Raw genomic sequence first — 22,762 nt, 5'->3', positions numbered from 1 at the left:
GTTAAAATAGATTTTTGCGTTGCTGATTTGACAATTCCCTCTGACCTTTAATTTCTTAACGTTTCTCCCTCTTCTTGTTATACGTATTGATATACCTGTGCAAAAAAAAACAGTACAATACAGTAGAGGCGGTGTGTAGGAACTATCAGGAAAAAAATGCGCAATTTAGTAATTTAAGTGCAAACGCACATTAGACGGAAAAAAATAAAACTTGATTGGATAACTTACACCTTAAACGGGTTTATAAAACCTGAAAGCGACGTAATAAGTAATTTAATGTATTTTTAGGAAGAAAAGTTGTGAAGTAGTATTACGCAGACTTGCATGTGACTATGCGACAGACATCCCACATCCTCTTCGGAACATATCTGCCTGATATGCGAGACATATGTCGCTGGTATTACCAACGTTTAAAAGATTTATTACGGAAACCACACCGAAATGGCACATAATTGTCTATTGTGGCTAATCAGTGAGTACAACTTTCCTTGTAATCAATTCCGTAGCTGCAGAAGTCATTACTTGCTCTTGTGTTACGCGTGTTAAACTTTATATAAAATAAATGTTTGGGGGGTTTAATTAAAAGGTGCGAAAATGTCTCGGACGTGATGAAAATACTCTTTTACACTTTCTGCACTGAGAGTTCTTACTATATTATACGGAACCTCAAGCTCATTGAGAAGTGCAGAACGTGAAATATAAAATAAGACCCCTCCTTTTTCATCAGTGTCTGACTTCTTTTTCTCCCTCTAAATGTCTTTTTTATATGTATTACATTTCGTGCTGAAGAGTATGATGTTTAAAATCTCAAGTTCGGCTGCGGTACGGGTGTGGTAGCTCTTCTGTAATAAAACATTCTCAACATAATGCATTCATTTGAGAACACCCTTGTCCTATTTTTCATATTCTTTCTCCAACGAAGCTAAAATCTAGCACTCACCACCCAACAACGTCATCACCTCTTGCCAGAATATATATATATATTACTGGCAGATCAAAATGTGCACCAGTTTCGAGATGTATTAATACATAAAGTCCTAAATCGTGATAAGCACTGCAACGTGTGTCAATAGTTCAACAAAATACATACATTATTTTCATACAACAAAGGGAGCAAACTTTTAGGATATAACGCAAACGAATTTGGAAACTGGCGACGGTGAAGGCTTTTTTGTTTTCAAGAAGCTGAGAAATAATGATACATTAGCGGTCAGGGGAGTGGCCCAGCGCTACAGCCGGCACCCTGGGTTCAGTTTCTGGGGTGCTGTCTGCGTGGAGTGCTCGCATGTTTCCTCCCACAGTCCAAAGATATAGTTTGTAGGTTAATTGAATTTGGGGGAAAATGGCCCTGGTGTGTGTGTGTGTGTGTGTGCCAACACGCCCTGCAATGGACGGGCGTCCTGTCCAGGGTGTACCCTGCCTTGTGCCTGTTTCTTGCCAGCTTGCACTCCCAGTCCGACACGACCATGCACTGGATAAAATCTGAAATTGTTCATGTTGCTGAGACATGTATTTTGCTGCTGTGTTCTGACTCCGTGGTACATGCACCATGATGAAATGCGACTCTCGCGCATCTGCATTTCTACCTCTGGAAGAACTGACACATGGTCTCCACTCGAGTACTGAGCACGTTTGGATGATCTGGTCACCCCTTTGGACTGATAGTGAAAATCTCCTTCCTTAATTCATTTATTTTTTTCCCTCTTCCTCTCTCATATTACTCTGGTCCTGGAGGGCTGTGCAGTTCTGTCCCTATAAAGATAAATCTAACGTACCTAACCTCATATTATTGTTGAATTTGCAGCTGTATATGCAGTGGAGGGTTTTAATATTTACTCCAAGCCGATTCAAACTTTTGAAGAATTGAACAGCCCTTCCCTAGGGCAATCTGTCCTTCAGTATGAGGATGGGTGAGTAGTGTAAAGAGTTACATTATCCTCTGCTTCATGAAGTTTCTGGCACTTTCTTGTTGCTTATATTCTTCAATTTAAAATAGTATATTGTGGTACATATGGTAATCTTAATAACAATGTTTGTCTTTATGCTTGTTGATATATTAACTTGATATTATAATAGCCTTATAGGAGTGTAGCTAACTAGCAATCTTTAATATTTGTAAATAAAACGCAACGGTGATCTTCTCCCAATCTTTAAGGACCTGTTTCTTTTATCACAGGATCTTAGTTACTTCTCCCTTGGACAATATGAGCGACCAGCAGTATGGTAGACTTTATGACTGCAAGGTCTCGGCACACTGTACTGAAGTCAGCCTCACAGGTACAAGTCCAGTTCCCTGATTTTTGATATGCAGACAATATTGTGTTCCCTTGTGCAAGAAATGGGGGTGATCTGGGTATTTATCTTTGACCTTGTAGCGAAAGAGAAAAGCTATCGGAAACCTATCATATCAGCAGCCAAAAGCTCAGATGGATCAACATACCTGGTAAGGTTTCTATTCTGTCTCTTGCTAATGCTACGAGAGAGTTTTTGTTTTCTGTAATTAAGAAGAGTATTTAAGATTAAAATGCAATGCTCTGATTGTATTTGGAGATCTTAGTGTTCTCACAGAAATGTCACGAGAGAATGCAATGGCATATCATTATCTCACGGTCAACTAAGAAAACAAACCAGCATTTTTTGTGTGGTGGTGAGGATTCATAGACTGTCGAACCAAGGGACAGATGATTCCACATGCGAAGGAGCAATATTTCCCAAAACGGCTCCAATTTCAAAGATGGTTCAAGGACGTAAGTGAGAAATGCCAACACAAAAAATTTAGGAGGCTTGCAGAGTAGCAGTGCAGCAGTACTTCTGCATGCTTTGCATGAGACCAGACAGCAAATACAGCTGTGCTACACAGACACAGTCTACCACTACTTTCTTAAACCCATCTGCCACACCACAGCTTCCTTTCTTCTGAGCAAGCTGTACTTCACAGCCTGAAGTCAATGCTCTCTTCTCTTACTCCTGCCCTGCTTGTAATTGTGTATTTCAAAATCGTGTAGCTCATGCCTTTCCCTTCATTTAAGTACTGATTCAGGCTGGTTGCCGTATGGGATTTGTACAAGATTTGTTTCTTAGTCATACCATCAAATTTATGGATTTTGGAGATTTGCAATAAGCTGAAAATCAGATTTTCTAGGAATTTCGTTTTCGCCTCTCAGGTCTGTCAACAACACCGGACACGCAAGGCCACAAACGAAGATCTGAATGGAGTTTGCTCCCTCCTCAAGGCAGGCTTCCAGGAGATTTCTGACATTGCTCCTGCATCACTCGGTACTGCTTGGTGCTACATGTGACTGAAGAAACTGTAACAGAATAAGAATATCACTGCTTACAGGAAACAGAGCTTAAGTGTTTCTACTGTGCGCATGTATTAAAAGCCTATAAAGGAAAAGTGTCTGCAAATAGCACCAAAAAATCTGAAAAAGTCTGAAGAATGAAGATAAAAGTTTATGTCACAACTTGCGCTTAATAATTTTGACAGTTTTATTGTCTTTTCATATTTTGCATTACTTACAGACACTAATAATACTAATAATGCTTCATGCTAATAATAATGCTAATAATTGTGCATACCAGCTTTATTAATTTAATACAGTACCAACTTAGCCTCTATATTATAATGCTAAATCTACAAGAACAGGATTCGTATTTGCACTGTACCTAATCTGAGCTGTACACATGCATGAGGAATAGACTGTCGTCATCAAGATGAACACTCAATGAAATGTCTGGGTGGGGTTCTTCAGGTCATCTTGTTTAGGTTTTCTCAAAGATCGAGAAAAATCTGTATGGATTTGTCTTGATTTTAGTAGTGAAGCAGATGAAAAGAAACAACACCAATGCCAACAAACAAGAGGATGAATCCCTTTCAGTGAACTCCGGTAATCCCTCATGTCATATACTGCATGTTAGTTATGGCTTCTGATACATATTTATGTTCAGGTGTAAATTTCTAGTTCATGGGAACAATGTGTTAAACCAGGGAGGTTTGGGTGAAAGATCAAGAGTAAGATTTAACTGAAAGTGGAAAGCAGGATGATTCACAGAAATGAAGCAGGTTTACACTATTGTGATGTGTTTTGCTGAAACATGAGAAAGGTTAGAAAAAAGAGGAGGCCATATGGTTGTAACATATACCTGATACTAGGTTGATTAGCTGCTAGACTTAATGGATTGGGATTATGTAAAGGATTCTGAGTTATCAGGTGCAAGAACACGTAGTTTGTTCCACACTCCCACCACTCTGTGGGTAGAGAAGTGCCTCCTGTTAGTCAGTCCTCCTCTTAATTTCCACTCCTGCCCCCTGCTGCACTGAAGAAGTCCACTGTTAGAACCCTTCATGATTTAGAGTACAAATATGATTTCAGGATCCGCCCTTCATCGGAGAAAGAGGGAGAGCAGTAACCAAGAGGAAGAGGAGGATGAAGGTATGGACCTTATGGAGTAATTCATTCTAAACATAATGGGCAGGTGAGAGGTGAATAAAGTAATTCATCCCAAACATACAGGGTCAGAATATCTTAGTCCCGGTATCAGGGGACATCCTGAACAATATACCTGTTTTAGTTACTAAATATTTCCCAATGACTCCTGTATGTTAGCAGCACAGTGGCTAGTATTGCTGCCTCATAGAGCTGTGGCTCTGGGTTCAATTCCATATCTGGAATTCTAAATTCTTTATAATGTGAAATTTGCTGACAAGATGTTAAGGAATGTTAATAAACCTAGTAGGAACTTACCTTTACAACATATTACTCATAGATGTTTATTAACATCAGACAGACTATTCTCATATACAAGTTACTACTCATCAATAGATTTGAAATGCATTTATATGATAAAGTGTCTTTTCCAGCCCCCAAAAGTGGCACCATAAATAGCTTCAGAGAATCTATATCAGATGCAGTACAGTACAGTATCTACAAAATGGTACAAAATTCAGAGGGCATCACTTTATTAATTTATGGCCACAGTGCTACATAAGAGTAGAGGTATATGAGCAAGACTGCTGTGTTGAGTCATTGTGCACTGTAGATAGTGCCCTCACAGAAAATCAGCCACATTAAGACCACTTACACCTCATGTGACTAACTACAGAATTTGATTTTAAGATGCTGGGACAGAGATTGCCTTTGTCTTGGATGGTTCTGGAAGCATTTCTGGAGAAGATTTTGAAAGGGCAAAAGAATTCGTAACTAATGTGATGAAAAACGTTTGGGAAACCTGCTTTGATGTAAGTACTGGGCTCTTTTAAAAAATACCAAACTTATCTGCAATGTTTCCTGGTCAATACAGGTTTTATACAGCAAAAGGGCACTAGCTGTGGTTCCCAGTGTTGCCCAGGATGGTAAATTAAAGTGAACCACACCTTTGTGCAAAATGTGGTGTGGATTGTGTGAGTTATAACAAAGTTATAGCTGTAAATGTGGGCATTTTGCACAAGACACTACAGTACAAATGCAAGGCTCAGGAATTATTTTTCTAAAATCTCAGCATCACAGTGTGGCATCAGTGTTCCAAATTTGGTGCCAATAAGTTGAGTGAGTTATGAATCCATTAAAGAAAACCTTCAAAAACACAGACAGTAACCTTTATATATAATTATTTATATAATATGTACTACATGGAAGTGCATTAAAAACAAGAGGCATTTGTTTAAGCAAAGCGTTGTGGCAGAATGGAACAAGTAACTGAATCATGCTGTTGAAGTTGAAACCCTTCTTGCTTTCCAGAAATGACTTGATCAATTGACTATTAACTATTTTACAGGCTAGATAAGCCAAGTAGCCTCCTCTTTATTTGAATATAAGTACTGATTTTAATGTTTAAAATTGTTTAAATACTTGAAGAGAATAAAGTTACAACTGTTGTCTAAAATATTATTTTCTTGTTCCAGTGTAGATTTGCACTTGTTCAATATGGAAAGGATATACGAACTGAACTCTCACTCAAAGAAAATGAGAAACCTGAATACGCATTAAGAAAAGTTAGTGATATTCAGCAGATCTACAACTACACAAAAACTGCTTCTGCTATGTATCACGTCCTGTAAGTACAGACTAAGTCCCTGATGGTTTACAGAATGGCCTGTGGGTAGGATGACCAAGCATTCAATTGTTCCTAGGGGAAGACAAGATTTAAAATATTTTCTCAGTATTATGATGTTTTTACACCCTGGAAATTGAAAAAAAGTACCTCTTATCCAGTGTTTGTGGTATATTATCAATTCTAATGACTATATATGCAATCATCAATTTCAGCCTGATACGCACATTATACTGTATATACAGTACAAATGCATTATGAGCCTTGATTTCGTAGCAGAAAAGCTGATGTGAACTAGCATGAATAGGACATCAATAATACTAAATTATTCAGAAAATAAAATATTAATATGTCTGTTTTATTTGTGCTTTTTCAATATACATTATGGTGAGAAAATGGTAAAACAAATTCTTACTCTATAAATAATAGAAAGAATCAATTTCAAATTTACAAGAAACAAATCTATAACAATTCTCAAGTGTATAACAGATTAATGTTCTTGCTTTTACTGGAAATGTTGCCGTTGTCCTAACAGAGTAGTGAGATGAACAGACTGAGCTAACTACTGCTGCTCAGATATTTCTGTTGTTTTCTCACAGCACCTATCTGGATGAAACACACAGATTATGAAGCCAATAAAACAACTCTTCATTAAGGGTCTGGATCCTGAATCCATAAAGCACGTCAATAATTTAATATGGGTGCACATTTCACAGAGATAACATGTAGTTTAACACTGAAAGTAATAACATGAACCGTGAATCTGTCAACATCTCATAAAACACTCCCAGTAGTAAGAAAATGTAGCATGTCTAATGTTTGCTAGTTACATGGATCTGACAGGCTAAAAACCAAATGAAATATACAGCACATGTATTATTACAGTGTCTTAAATTGGACTGCCTCCGTTTTTAGATCGCTTATCCGGATTTTCTGCACGTTAGATCTAATGAAAGACTTATACAATTGATCAGCACAGCATCTCCTACTTGCCCAAATTAAAACCAATAGCATTCGGTGTAGCAGCGGCTGAAACCACACGAATATCATCGTCTTATGGTGAAGATGTGCCATTTGCCACATCGACGGTTCATAAGCCACTACACTTACATTCACAGCCAATAATATCATGACTTAAAACTAACAAGGTTTAACAGCCTAGTCAAGAGCAGGAGCAACAGACAGAGCCACTGGTGGGGAATGTTGACTCACATGTAAAAGTGCTGATTAAAACAATGTCATGTGGCACACTTAGGGGGCACCCTGTGGCCTTGGGGTCCTGGGCAGTCGCCTAGTTCATCTAAACCAAGGGCCGCCCCTGCTGAACGCGAAGGTGAATTAGGATTACGTGCGATACAAGTATTCAAAATCCCACAAGGACATTAAAGCCCACCCTGTGGAACACAACCACAAACCAGAGAGCGCAGACTATGTGGAAACTATGTGGAAATGCATTTAAAACCAAGAACAGGAGGTTGTATTTGTAACCGTGCTTATGTCTGTACTGTGATTGTTTGACAGTGAACATGTCTTTGTTGCTGAAAATGGATCTAAAGAGAATGCTAAGAAGATCATGATTGTTCTGACAGATGGAAAGATATTTCTAGACACAATGAATCTCTCAGATGTTTTGATGATGCCAAAAATGAAAGCTGTAACCCGATTTGCTATTGGGGTAGGTTTTCCACACCAGTGCTCTCAACATAACCACTAAAATATTACCTAACAGAGATTTGATGTTTTTCTCATTATCAGAATAAAAAAAAACACAGAACACATTAAAGCTGTTAATATGTCAAACTGTGCTGAATTTCAGGTTGGTGCTGATTTTAATCAGACAAAGGCAGTAACTGAACTACAAGACATTGCTTCAGACCCAGATGATGAGCATTTATTTAAGGTTGATAACTATGCAGCTTTGGATGGCATACTCTCCTTGCTTGAAAAAAGCATCACTGGAATAGAAGGTAAAGCAACTTCTAAAACTTCTAAGAAGGCACGGGTGAAAGATTTTTTTAGTTATCGGGGGATATACAAACCGTAGGGTAGCCATGACAACAGCATGGAGAACATTACACCATTGGTGTAACTCCCCTTCCCTTGCCAACATCCAGGTCGCTCCTTCCCATAATTCAATCTTTGGCATCCCTCTGCCACCCTTTTATTGCTGGTGACTTGTCACAAAGAATCCTGTAATCCCCACGCAAGGGCGATAAGTTATGGGGCATCCTGAAAATGTTTGGCAGTGCCAAAACTGAATAAGTGGTAAATTAGTGATAAACGCTGTTGGTCTAAAGTCTGCCTCATCACCTGTTGAATATTTGAAGCTACTGACCATCGGAAAACTAGAGGCTGGTGATTCTGCTGGTCTCCTTGACTGTGTATTCTCTGCCCTCACAGGGACACAGCAGGGAGCAGCCTTCCTCTTCGAGCTTTCCGAAGCTGGGTTCAGCATTGATTTTGCGATCGATGTGAGTTGAGCGTTTGCATTCTTTTTAAGTTACTCGTTTTTGGCCACGTTTGTCGGGGAATAACTGTTATACTCCAAAGGGCAGGGGTCCCAGCTCTGGTCGTGGGGGAGTCAGTGTGTCACAGGTGGTATCAGCACCCAGAAAGGTGGCAGAAGTTGGTAATGAATCTGATAATGAGCCGATTCGGATCGTTAAGGGACCAGCTGGACTGCTAAACTGGTGGTCACACTAGCCCTCCAGACCAGGACTGGGGACCCTGTACGTGTGGTTACAATCCTGTAGGAAATGCAAATGAAAATCATAGTAATGAGCAGTTGGAAATATTTAGGATGTTTTCAAGGCTTTTTTCATTGACTAATGGGTTGACAGAAGGTCAATAAATAAATATGGAAAGAAAGTTCAGTAAATATGCAGTTTCACAACCCTTGTGCCGTTTTCTTTTTTCAGACTTTATTTGCACTTAATCAGCAGGGCAGGAATGCAAACTGAGTGTGCTATTATTATCATTATTTATTTGCTTAGCAGACACCCTTATCCACAGTTTTAGTAATTTTGTAGCAGTAAATTAATACATAATATGTTTAGTCAAGAATAGTCATTCGGCTGTCATTGTTCAAAATATTCCCAAACAAATAATTTGAGAAAATATTCCCAAATTAATGTTTTCATTTTGCCATTCTCTTTCAGGGCACTGTTCTTTTCGGCGCAGTGGGGGCATACGACTGGAATGGTGGCTTAATTATAAAAAACCCAGATGACACAATAAGGTTTCTAAACGAATCATCGACAAAAGAAAAATTATCCTACTTAGGTGACACATTATTCAATTTACTTTATGATCTAATAGTGTACCTGCATAAGAATCAGATAGCATCAATTACTGTATATTTGCTCTATTATTATTAAAACTGCAGCCCAATTTGTGTAGCAGTCTAATCACCCAACCATCCATTTTAACTCAGTGTGTAGACTATGGCTTCGCTACAGCATTAATTCTGTGTCAAAATTCGAAACTCTGGTCCTAAAGCAGAGCTTTTCTTCCACTTCAGGCTACAGTGTAGCAGCTGTGAAGGGAGTCAGTGGCAGTCTGTATGTGTCGGGAGCCCCTCGTCACAGTTTCTCAGGCAGTGTGCTGGTCTTCAATGGGACTTCTCATGCAGCACAGCAGACACTGTCCGGAGAGCAGGTATGTGGGTTTCTCTTCAAGTAGTGTCTAAGCTGGTACTTAATAATGTTGATAATGTTTCTTTATTAGCCCTATACAATTTCTTGCATTAGGAATTCATCTTTTCACATACCCCAGCTTTTTTTTTTTCTCCATGGAGACACAGGCACACAGACAGGGAGAGAAGCCTGGGGTCAGAGCGCAGGGTCTGCCATTGTACGGCGCCCCTGGAGCAGTTGGGGTTAAGGGCCTTGCTCAGGGGCCCAACGGAGTAGGATTCCTCTGCCGGCCGCGGGATTTGAACCAGCAGCCTTCCAGTCACAGGCGCAGATCCTTAGCCACAGAGCCACCGCTCCGCCCAACTTACACTAAATTCAACCAATGAGCTTTTACAGTACAATGAATGGCTTTTTGAGCACGGTGAAGTCCATGATAAGTGGAAGTCACCCTGATACTGGCTACATCCGGCTACTCCTCAAATATCCCAGGAAGAAGGATGCCACCTTGAGGCCAATGGTAACGTTGCAAGGGCTCTCAATGGCTGAGATGGGAGAAAATCCCCATCACTCTACAAGACTCCCCTGTAGGAACTTCCTGTAGGAAACTCCCCTGTAGGAACATTTTACTTCCTGCTTTTCTTTCCAGTTGTTGCTGACATGTCATTTCTTTCACCTATAAGTTAATGCTTATTGACTCTTTTGAGCATTCATGCTTTCATCATAAAATATTCAATTTAAAAACTGTATATGTGATCTGTAATTCAATAAAATGAGACCGAATGGGTTGAATACTTTTGCATTTGAATTTTTTTAAATAAATCTGATTAATTACTGAATTACTCAAAATGGCTTGCATTTTAGACCACGATACCAAAAGCTCAGCACAGAATGTTGACTTAAACACAAATGTTTTCATTATGGTTTTAGAGTGTTAAGTGACACACTACCAATCAATTTCCTGTTGTCTCTGAAACGTAACCTAAATGTATGTCCTCTCTTTTACAAATAGGTGGGCTCTTATTTTGGTGCTGAGCTTTGTGTTCTTGATACCGATAAAAATGGCATCACAGACCACCTCTTAATTGGAGCTCCACTGTTTCACCAAAAAGGAGAAGAAGGCAAAGTTTATGTCTACAGACTGAGCCAGGTGAGTCGGAAGAAGCCAAAGACATGAAGATAAACATCTACAGGAAATAAAACCAATTCAACACACTCGGCTTCTCAGAGCAATCATCTTTAAAACTCTTAAACCGAAGACCAGTCTGGAAGAATGTGTGAAAGAGACACCTGGATCTGGATAAAATCTTACATTTCTTTAGCTACTAAACTGAAAAATATGCCCAAAGACATTCTGTTCTTTAGAGCATTTCTTATTTTCTACTATTTACAGAAGAAACAAATAAGTTTCCTTTTCAAGAGTGCCTTGTTCTCTCTGTCTGATTTTGCGAAAATGTTGGACTTCCACAGGGGCTCTTCATCAAGGAATCGGAATGGCGGGGAATGAACAGATATACCTTTGCCAGGTTCGGATCAGCGATTGCCAACATCGGGGACATCGACGACAACGGCTACAACGACATTGCAGTTGGAGCTCCAATGGAAGGAGACGGAAAATCAGGGAGCATCTACATTTACAACGGCTATGAAAATGGGATCAAGGACCATCACTCGCAGGCAAGAGAATTGTCCATCTAAAAAAAAAAGATTTACAATCCTCAGACAAATGCCTGGAACGTTTGGTTTAGACTAGGCCCAGCTGTAAATTATTCCAAACTAGTAAACATTGAGTAAAGCATTTCCTTTCCTGCACATGAGTCATTCATTTCATATAAAAAATACAGCGTGCTTTACAATCAAGCATAATTTGTAGTTTATACTTTACTGTTCACAATGCTGAGGGCACTGTGCACAATCACAATACAGTACAGTATAGTACACCCTTCTCATCAATTTGTTATCCTTTGACATTACTCTGTTACTCCATCTAGTGGCCAATGGGGACGTTTTTGCTCTCCATATGAAACCAGGAACTGAGAAAGATCACTTCTTGATACTAAATTTTACTGTATTCTGTTCCCAACTGATTGATAAGCGTGTGTGGCAAAAATGTTTTTCTTTCTTCTGCTGAATCTGACTCACACTTCTGCACTAAAATACTCATTATATATCCTCTACTTTTCTGCTTTTAAAAGTAATGATGGTTTTTAATGTCGCTTTTTTAAAGCAAGTAAAAGCCAAAGTGATTATAAAAATACACCAGTAATGATTTTCAAAGCTTGACCCATTCACCCATGAAAATTAGATCCCAATACTTGATGGGTTTTTGTTTGTCAGAGCAGTTTGTGTTTCCAACTGATAGTGAAAAAAGGGTTTGAAGGTAATTTTTTATTTATTCTGGGCGGTATCCTTGATTTTTCTGTTTTTCAATCTTGAAGTCATTTTTTTAACCACTCGTTATTTTTCCGTCTTGTTGGGAAACCACAGCCGATACAGGAGTCGACGGAGTAAATGAATTAGACGGAGCCGCATGTCCATTCCAGGGAATACTGGATATCCAATCTTTTAGACGCACAAGTAATAAAAAAACCTAGTGCAGCTGTAACAGTTACTGCTCTGGAGATCAGAACAGAGGCTGTGAATAATCCTGGTCTATTTCAGAGAATAGCAGCGGCTGATTTCGATGTGAAGCTACGATTCTTCGGTCAGTCAGTGAGTGGGATGTCCGACCTGGATAAAGATGGACAAATAGATATCAGTGTGGGAAGCCTGGGGAAGGTCACTGTATTGAGGTACGCTGCACCGCACGGGACCGATCATTTAGTCCGGACACGGAGGCTGAATTGCTGGATCATTTCAGAAAGTGTTTTTCTAATTAAAAATAAACTCTTTCTGACATGCTACTGGCTCAGCAGGTTGACTCAGGACACCCTAGTGGTACATTAAAAGTGTAAAAATAATGAATAACACTTTAAAAGCTGCAAATTTCATGTATAAATGCTTTATAACATATAATAGATGAGCATTACATAATAACATTAAACAAAATTATATTTTTCTCATGTACAGTTTAAATGTTTTATTAATGGTTGTGTTAGTGTACTCATATTTTTTTTTTAGCTTGGCATTTCTAAAATGTTCCAGGTGAGTGGAATTCAGAAACCACCATTAAGCTGCTGATCTTGGAAGACATGGAATGATTTAGTTGTGAGCAATTAAATAGAGGGTGGCTTAAATTAAACCTCTTTGAAATCAAGTTGAACAAGAATATGAATACCTGTCATCCCCCAAAGACAAGCAGTGCCTTCATTAAATTATTTGCTAAATGGAACAATAAGGTACATTAGGAATAGGTAACTATAAAGGCCACTTGTCATATTACTGAACTAAGAAACTGGAAAATCCCAATTTAAAGCCTAGGTTTCTCTACTACTGAACACAATTCATCAGATAATGCTTACTCCATTTATACTATATTAGTAATGTAATGTTGCTTGATGTATACATAATGTATACACTTTTTTTTAACTTTTAGCTCACTGCCTGTCATCGTCTTCAAACCTCAAGTAACGTTAGACCCTCCATACATTTCCCTGAATAAGCAAAGTGGTCAGGATTCTAAAAAGATTTCTGCAAAAATCTGCTTTAACTCAGTTAAAAGAGAGATTAAGAGTAAGTGTGTAATTTAATTTTATCCATGTTTCAGTATCATATGGTGGGAGACTCATTTATTGTTGTCAAAGCCAGGAAGCACCAAACAATTAAATGTTACGTTAGTGTTAGAGACCATCCAATCTATGAAGCATAGCATTGCACATCACTGTTTTTTTATGATACTAGAAATGCTAGTGAATTATAGTGAGTCAGTTAATGGAACGTCTCCCAAGTCAGATTCAGTGTCAGTGTGACATTGTACCAGTCCATGCAGAAAGAGCATGCATGTTTTGTCAAAACATTTGGACTAATCAGATCGCTGCATTTAAAACAAGAAGGGTGCCCAGAGCTATTTTTGAACCAATCCGTTACAAGTCCTTTAAAGGAAGTCCTGCCCCCTGAAGCCAAAGGCGTAACATTATGCAGCAGAGGAGCTGAATGAAAAAGTTTGACTGGCTCTTCCTAAGAAATGTCTTAACTACAGTCAGTATCCACCTAGTTCTCACAAAACTCTCATGTCAAACCTCTCACCACAGCCCATCTTTATTAAGTCATGGGAAATGCAAAAATAGACCTGGCTGAAACCAAGGTTTAATGATGTTTCTAACCCTAACTAGAAAATATTCCTAATCTATGACTTACTGCTCATTACATGAGGGCGCACATCCAAGATTTCACCCAACGTGACAAAAACCAAAAAAAGGTGAACCCAAGACTTTGTGCTCATTTGTCACCAGGTGTATATGATACTCTTGCTCTGTTGTTCTGTATCACTTCCATTTTCCTTCATTTTGTACATTTCTTTCCTGTAGAAAAAACAGAGGAACTACCCATTCACTACCACCTGGTCCTCGACCCAAACAAAGAGAAAAAACGACTGTCTTTTGCGAACGGTGATCCCAAATCCATTTCTGGTATTTTCAAACTCACTAACACAATGGAATGCTTGCCCGACATCCTTCTACAGTTCCTGGTACGTGCTGGAGACACTCAGAGACAAGTGCATAGCTGAAAGTGTGTGGCTGTGGCCCTCTTACAGCATGCTGAGCTGTAACAGATTGAAGTCATCTAGCCCGGCAGTGGCGCCTTTCCCCTGTGGTCACCACTCGAACGTGAAGTGGCTCTTCCTTAGGAGCTTTTTCATTCTTGTCCATAATCACGCTGAAACAGTAACAAACCAAGTGTAAAATATGAACAGCGGAAATGGAACAAACTTCATAATTACCTGGTATTAGGATGTAACAAGGAGCTCAGGGCTGGACATCACTATAACTTATAGAAGATATGCGCTACATTTGAGTTGAATTTGTACAGTTGTGGATAAATGATACTGCTGCTTTGGTAAAGAATTCCATGCTTTTTTTTTGTCTACTCCAGGAATGCGCCGATGATTGTTTCTCACCTGTAGAGATTAAACTCAATTTCACTCTAAACCTCTCTTCTGAGAGCCGTCCACTCAGAGTTCTCGATATGCTCAGTCCCAATGAGATCTCCCAGCAGGTAAAAGTGTGCATCAGAATTGATATTCTCTCCAGGCCTGTGTGGCCTAGTTCAGACATGAGACTTTTCTCTTAGATCCTCATCTGAGTAAAGGTAATTCGGAAACAGGACACTATGTTAAATCATTTCAGTTTCATGAAGCACAACCCAGTGGGAGAATGGCAACAATATTTGCTGTTCAGAACAGGGATGAGAGGTTTCTCTGCCAGTGGATTCAATCAAATCTACTTGTGTGACAAATTTATACTCTTCAGCACAGCATTTGTTACACCTCTTCAGAATACCATGTTTGGCTAAGCATGGATTTGGATAAGGACAAAAGACCATGTATTTTTTTTTTAATATAAGAGAGGGCTCTCTGGTCCTTCTTATATGTCTGTTAGCTGCTTGTCCTAAAACATCAAGATGTTTTTTGGTCTACACTAAATTCAGATTGGCCTGTAAACCCTGCTCAATGCTATTATTATTTTTTTCCCTCAGCTTCCCTTTGAAACAAACTGTGGAACGGACAAGATATGCACTGCAAACATCACCTTGTCAACAAGCTTGCCCCAGTAAGCTCTTTTCTTAGATCATCACTGGGTGGAGGGACATATCTGAACGTCATTTTATTCGGTTAACTCTTTAGCCCAGTTTCTACTGAACCTGAATAGCAGAATTTCGCATTACCCTCTTACCAGATAAAAAAAAAAATAAGTCAAGAGCACAGCTTTTAACATTGTAGAACACCTATCGATCTTAACACCATTATCCCTACACCTGTACAGCTGTGCTGCATCTCGCTAGCATGGTGAGGAGGTTCAGCGGCTAGGATAGAGGTTGCATGCTTTTCCGGTTCTTAAGGCTTTCCTCCAGCTGCTCCCGTTTCTTCCCAGAGCCAATCAAGTAAACTGGCGTTTCAAAATTGCCCCCTTAATTATTGTAAAGGTGTGCACCCTGCAGGGCCTGGCATCTCTTCCACGGTCCTTCCACCCTGGCTTCCAAGTTAGGCTCAGTGTGACTCTCAGGATGAAAGCAGTTACCGGAGGCGTTAAGGCTCAGATTTATCTCCTGCCATGCTGCTGGGTGTCCTCAACAGGCAGTATAATACCTTCTGAAAACATTTATTTAATATTTATTTCATTAAACATCTTTTTTCCCAGGGATAAAACACTGGTTATTGGATCTACTAAGGATCTCAGCTTAGGCTTTAACATGAAGAACATCGGAGAAGACTCCCACATGACCATACTGGTTTTAACTTATCCCCATTTCCTTCAGTACAACAAGCTGTCCTTGTTAATGGTAATACTTCTCTCACCCTTGTTTAACTCTTACACTTCAGTTAGTCATTATCAATGATTTTACCCAGTTTCATTTTGGGTGGATTAGAGGCATTAACTCTTCAATTGTAGCTGTTCAACCCAAAAATACAATTTGTTTATTTTCATTTTTTCCCCATCAGAAGAATGCTCAGGGACTGCTTTCTTTTCAGTACACTACAATATATATATATACCACACCATAGTTCATGTTTTAGTTGTTAACAAAACCAAGTACATTTAAATAAATATTAAACAGTAATAATCATTAGCTATTTTATAGTAATATGGGGATAATATAATTTAATATCTTATCAAATAAAATGATATTCAGAGGAGATAAATTATTTGACAGCTCAAATACATGTTGCCAAACAAAAAACTCGGAAGAAACTATTTTAATTTAAAATGACCTATTTCATTTCACAAACCGGTTGGAATAGAACCAGACTACAAAAAAAAAAACTTCAAACCACTCCTCTCGCAGGCTTTAATAAGCCAGCCCTAGAATTACATTTTCAGTCATGTTGTCATTGACCAGAAAGTGATTGATGTCATCACCATCAATTCCTTTAACTCAAGCAGTATCCTCTTCCCTCTTTACAGGAGAATAAGGGCATTTCCTGTGCAAATCCAGTTGATAACACAAAACTGACTTGTCAAATACGATATCCAGTTATGAAGGCGCAAAGTGAAGTAAGTTAACTTAAGCTGTGATGAAAATTCCCGTTTATCATCCAGTATTTGATTTTGTGCTTTCATAAGGATACTCAGTGTGTCAATAACCTTTTGTAAGGCGTAGTGGTAAGGTTTGGTCTTTTTTCTTACACCATCACAATGTTGTCAAGACTCTTTGTACTTTTAAGGTCAATTTCACCATCTCCTGGCAGATAGAAGAGTCTCATAAAATACAGGAAAACAGCACCCAAATCACTGCTAACATTACATGGTAAGTGAGCTTTATCTCTGAAAAGGAAGAGAGAGAGAGTAAAAAATGCCTGAACCTCTAAGTGATGCGTTTTTACTTTGGATGTCCATTATGGTTTCATTCTGTGTTAAAGCTTGGGCCCGACTTCAGTTCTTCCACCAAAGCCCAATCTAAATAATTGATTGTGCCAAACCAATTATTTAATGTCGAAGTGAGAGACTGAAACTGAACTTAATATTTTAAAGGGATACTATATATAGTTGTGTACTCTACAACACTTGTTTGCAATATAATTGATAGGAAGAATGGTGTCAATTATACCTAGTTGTCAATACATTTACAGTTTGTTCTTAGGGAAAGAAACTTCACTTATTACTTTTTTTTTATTTTGTTTCATATAGTGAAAATAATGGTCTCCAAGTGCTGACTGAAGAAACCTACCGATTTGCAGTTAAAAACGCCCTTAAAGTCAGCCTTACTGGGTAAGTTCTTGAATTGAGAAGACATTTTTGGAGAACATTGCACAAGACTAATGTTTCCTTTTCCTGCCTACAGGAAGGCTAAACCAGCTTACATACATGTGACTGAAGAGTCAATGGGCAAAAAGCAGGAGCTGGAATACCTGTTCCAGGCAAGTAAACTGTTCAGACAGGAAGGGAAGTCTTTTTTTTTTAAAAAAGCATACCATTATTATTTTTTTCGTTTTGCCTTTGTTATGTTTTGTACATCTCTAGAGTCCTGTCATCTCCAATGATGCATCTTCCAGTGTTGTCTTCCCTGCAGCATATTACATCTTGGAAAAATATTTCTGTGTGACACTCATTTTTTAATGAACTGCAAGTTTTTAATTTTCTATGCAGATACATGGAGAAAACAGGTACAATGCTAACATTGTTGTGAACATCGACATTCCACTGAAAGAGAGAGACACACAGGTGACCATTGTGAGCTACAAAGCGGTAAATATCATTTTTAATGTGTTTCACTTCCGGTATTCGAGTATGCAGTATAGGTTCTCTCTCTAACTGGCTCAGTCTTAACATAATGTCTTTCAGAGGCACACAACAAACTGCAGCGCTCAACCTCAAGATAATGGAAAGGTAAGCTACACCATCACGTGATGCATGATGCTGCCTTTGAACTGCATTTGTTCCCAGCTCTGCTCCTGGGTAAACTCCTGCATCATCTTGTTTTTGACCCCACCAAATTCTTACTTATTCAGACTAAAATTTCTACTTGAAGCATGCTTAAAAATATGCTTTCAGCTCTTAAAAAGCAGTTGAATGAGTTCGTAACCAGTAGCAAACCTTTATCAATTTCCAAGTTCCATACTCCTCCTTAACTAGGTGCAGCAGCTTAAGTTTAACACACACACAATGAAAATAATTCTTACAACCCATTTATATTTATCTCTGTAATTTTCATAGACTTACAGACTTACCTGCACCGTGCAAGAACTGGACGAGCTCTTGACTGTGGAAGCATCGGTGGCTGTTATCAGCATAAAGGTACGACAATGTATGTCTTAAATAAGCGAAAACAGCGATTGATGATTAACTGTTATACGTTCCCCAAGTAGTGTCCCCGACTCATCGCTGAAACCAAGAACGCAAACCCCCCCATTTATTGGGGATGATGAAAACTGTTTCATTCAATGTATTATACAGTCCAAACTGCCGATTAATAGTGCAGCGTGCTACCAGCTTCCTGCTCATTCCTGAAGGACTGGAGAAACCTGGGTGAAGTTCTGTACATTCAAGTAATGCCCCAACCGTGAAGCCTCATGTTCACTCTGCATGATCGCCGTGGAGCGAAACCTTTCTGCAGCTTCGTCCCCCCAGTTGAATTAAGGGAACAATCTGCATTTCTCTTTTATTGCAGGATCAGCGGGAAAATCTAACAGCTAGAGCTTTTCTTAGTTTTGACTCCGCTCAGTACGAGGCAGACGAAGGAGGACGATATGAAGAGGTACATTAAAACACTTCTTTTCATCCATGTCAGTTGCTTCAGATCTGTGAGAGCATGGACGTATGAGAACGTCAACACAGCCCGTTTATTGATCCAAGCTTTACATTAAGCTGTTTCTTAGAGCATGTAGAGGAATGACTGCCAGCAGCCTGACCTGGTTCCTTCAGATTTCAAGTACCAAGCTCAGTGTTAAGCCACATATTTAAAAAGCAGCAGAGCACGTTAAAGAGTGCCTGACTCCCCAGACACTTCTTTGCCTCCTGCAAGGTTTGTCCACCTCCTGTTCTCAATACTTCGGCAGGTGGTGGAAGAGAGTGAGGAGGCTTCTTATTATGCACCTAAAACGCTGATCATAGCAGACAGCAGTAAGGACATGAGAAAGCTGACAAACATCAGGAGGCCAATCGGCCCGTCTAGGTAGTTGGCAGCTAATTGATCCCAAGATCTTACCTAGGCGGTTTTGGAGAAAAAGCCAATGTTATCAGCTTCAGCAACATGGATTCCCACAATGGCGCCCAACCAGGATTCAATCCCCCCACCTTACACTTGAGTCCATAACCCTGACCACTAGTTCAAGCTGCGATGGCCACTGACACGCTGACACTGAGGTTCTGTGTACAAGGATGGAAACAGTTCTACCCGATTCCTCTGCTCACGCCGCCTCTCCCCTACAGGTGCTGGTGACCATTGAGAAGCTGACTGTGGTGAAGTCGATGGCTGTGATTGTCGGGAGCTCTATCGGGGGCTTTGTCTTCCTGGCCTTTTTAATCCTCATCCTAATAAAGGTAAGCTGTAGCTTCTGTAGCTCCACAGAGCAGGGTTTTTTCTGGCTATCTAAAAGTTATGAGGGCTCGCAAAAGCCATAAGCTTCCAATCGAGATACAGCAATCCGGTTGCCCACGGTTCTTGTGAAAATCCTCAATGAGATCTGATAAAAGATAATTGTAATGAAATCTATTCTGTTTCTCAGGCATCTCTTTTTTTCATTTATCAAGTAGCCTTGTTATACACTTGGAAGTGCCACATCCGGGTTAGACTTTGTCATACCAATTGTGAACAATCTACCCTTTGTTCTCAGCCTTCGAAAAGGAGAACATCCCAGGGGATATAAAAAGAGATTTCTAATTTTGTCTCGTCACCTGTTGGCTTCTGTCACCTCTTAGTGATCAGATTTACAGAGTCAAAGCGTGGGACACTGACAACAGTCAGTTTTTAACCATGGAAACATCATGCATTCACTTGAAGTTTTGGTTATGTTAAAATAAATTGCATATTGATGCATTTTTGTTCAGCAGATATCATCACAATAACAAAATCAGATCTAGTGTTACCAATATAATCTGAAAATAATAACAATAATGAATTCAGTTAGGAATGCCAATGTTAAAATGGGGAGATCATGAAAAAGGTACTAAATATGTAAAGAGATTTATTCAGGCAACACAAAAACTGGGTTTTGATCATGGAACCATCATTTAAAGCGCTCAGAAAGAATAAAGAAAAATCTACCTACTACAGCCTTCAACCCTCAGGAGGTAATTTACTGAACAAAGTATCAAAGCTTCCGCACCTGAAATACTGCTGTAATAATTGTACTTGATGACCAGTAAATCCAATATGAGGGTGTCTAATATGAGCACTCCTGGTCATTGACAGCCAAACCTGGATTCTTTGAAGACACAGTGCCCTGTGAGATACAGCCTCATTACTGTCTTACATTCTGAGGTCCTCCTGCTAGGGGAGTTAGACTAGAAGAGATTCAAATTGCTATGAGTACAAGAATACAGATATAACCTCTTTATTGGCCATTCAAAAAGGGTGGAAATGTGTCTTTGGCATCACCATCTAAAACTACAAAAAACAAAAACAAAAAATAGTCCTAGACATGCAACAAGACACATGCACACATCTTGCTCCGCCCACATTACACTACCAACACAAATAATCAGATCTCCTCGTACAGGATTATGTACTGTATATTGTTATTCTTTTTTTTCAGTGTGGCTTTTTCCGAAGACGCTATCAAAAAGCACGAGTGGAGCAGAAGAGTGACCAAGATATGTAACTCAGTGAAATGTGTCAAATTTGTCTTTAAATATGTCTTTTAGTTGTTAAGAGCTAAGCAAATGGAAACACTATGCTGTAGGGCCTGTGTGGTTTTTTTAAACTGTAGATTGACAGCTGAAGTGTATCACAACACACATTTGACACAGTTTTGTACTGGGGAAAAAAGAAAAAAGCTTAGCTTTCTCTCAGGGATTGCATTTTTAAATTACAGTAGGGTCTCCATATCTGCAAATTTAACATTCGCGAACTCCCTTATTCATGATTCGGTCTGGCTGACAAGGTCTTGGATGCAAAAAAAACCTGAGCTGGAGGTGGTTAAGTGCAACTTTCAAATGAAGTGTGCCACAGACTAAGATTGTGAGCTGAACTGAGCGTGTTAGTGAGTCTCTCCCTTCCCCCTACGCAAGTACCAAGTTTTAGTTGATCAATGGTTCTTCATTAAATTAAAGCCAATGCATTAGTACTTTAATTATCATATAAGGGAAGGTTACTTATGTGTTTAACCATATGTACTATATACTGTAGTACGTTATGCAACAGTGTAGGGGTGGGCTTGAGTACATGTGAATTTGGCTATTTGCAACATTTGTCTGCACTGAACCCTTGTGAATGCTGAGATGCCACTGTACTTTACTGTCGCATCCAGGACCTTGATTAAAGTTCTAGTCTTATTTTTTGTTTTATTAAATAAAACTGAATTGAATTCAATTATTATTTCAATATTATAAGAATTTTACATTTTTAGTTGATAAACCATAAGCAAAATAATGCCCTTCCACTTATTTCTCCTTATCTTTTTAATGTCTGTATGTGCCCCTGGGGTCTGTACCATATATAATAATAATAATAATTGCTTACACTTATATAGCACTTTTCTGGACACTCCACTCAAAGCGCTTTACAGGTAATGGGGTCTCCCCTCCACCACCAGCAGTGTGCAGCATCCACCTGGATGATGCGACGGCAGCCATAGTGCGCCAGAACGCTCCCCAAACATCAGCTATTAGTGGGGAGGAGAGCAGAGAGTAATGAAGCCAATTCATAGATGGGGATTATTAGGAGGATGATTGGTAAGGGCCAATGGGAAATTTGGCCAGGACGCCGGGGTTACACCCCTACAATATATGTTGAATTACAGCAATGGTTCTTGCTAGAAAAGTTTGTTTTTTAATTGGACACATGCAACACATCACTGCATCACAGCCCCAAAGTTCCTGTTTCTGCTGAAGCCCCTAAATGTGATCCCCCAAGACTCAAATCTGCCAGGCGTGGTTTCCTTTTAGAGGGAAGATATGAACAAAGTGATTTCATAGATTTACCTCATTTACTATTTTTAATAACTTAATTTACACCTTCTGCTAAGCAAAGCAACATTTATTTTTGGAATGAGATATTTTTTCAGGTGGTGCAGTGTCGTAACGGGGATCCCTTGAATGAGTGGCTTTCTTTTCAGCTGGTCTTTCTCCTCCCTTCTCCCTCCTCCCTCCTCTCTGCATGTCACTTGTGGCGCAGTCTGAGAGGCAAAAAAATGAGCTGCTCATTACAGTTCTTGCAATGTTCAGTAATTATAACAGCTGGGGAAAAAATAACTACTGTTTTGTTCTGTTTTGGAAAGGCTGATGGAAATAAAGCCACTTTGTAGCCTGTCTCTGTCTCAGCCC

The 22,762-nt window shown here is 39.3% G+C and overlaps 1 protein-coding gene across 1 annotated transcript; it reads left to right on the top strand.

Moving 5' to 3' along the window:
* Positions 1-135: 135 nt before the first annotated feature.
* LOC107079925 (integrin alpha-E) lies at positions 136-22,747 on the top strand. Its single transcript, XM_015367461.2, has 32 exons — positions 136-472; positions 1,805-1,910; positions 2,177-2,277; positions 2,376-2,443; positions 3,165-3,276; positions 3,816-3,887; positions 4,374-4,433; positions 5,118-5,239; positions 5,903-6,054; positions 7,573-7,726; positions 7,868-8,018; positions 8,452-8,522; positions 9,210-9,333; positions 9,572-9,708; positions 10,696-10,833; positions 11,154-11,360; positions 12,345-12,475; positions 13,219-13,355; positions 14,150-14,310; positions 14,715-14,837; positions 15,318-15,391; positions 15,980-16,121; positions 16,745-16,834; positions 17,005-17,087; positions 17,468-17,548; positions 17,622-17,697; positions 17,927-18,025; positions 18,122-18,166; positions 18,494-18,574; positions 18,948-19,034; positions 19,709-19,819; positions 21,034-22,747. The coding sequence occupies exons 1-32, from the start codon at positions 442-444 to the stop codon at positions 21,097-21,099; spliced, it is 3,393 nt and encodes a 1,130-aa protein (XP_015222947.2). The 5' UTR covers positions 136-441; the 3' UTR covers positions 21,100-22,747.
* The last annotated feature ends 15 nt before the right edge of the window (positions 22,748-22,762 follow it).

Source organism: Lepisosteus oculatus, chromosome 26 (assembly GCF_040954835.1).
Source record: "Lepisosteus oculatus isolate fLepOcu1 chromosome 26, fLepOcu1.hap2, whole genome shotgun sequence".
NCBI classification, from domain to species: domain Eukaryota; kingdom Metazoa; phylum Chordata; class Actinopteri; order Semionotiformes; family Lepisosteidae; genus Lepisosteus; species Lepisosteus oculatus.
Note: the sequence above shows the minus strand (reverse complement) of the source record. Positions and strands in the feature narration are given on the sequence as shown.

Bases quoted from the DNA above. Each gene is read 5' to 3' on its own strand.
- LOC107079925 (XM_015367461.2), top strand. From the start codon at position 442: ATGGCACATAATTGTCTATTGTGGCTAATCA. The intron at 473-1,804 runs GTGAGTACAACT...TTGAATTTGCAG, and splicing joins TTGTCTATTGTGGCTAATCA to CTGTATATGCAGTGGAGGGT. The intron at 11,361-12,344 runs GCAAGAGAATTG...GGTCTATTTCAG, and splicing joins TCAAGGACCATCACTCGCAG to AGAATAGCAGCGGCTGATTT.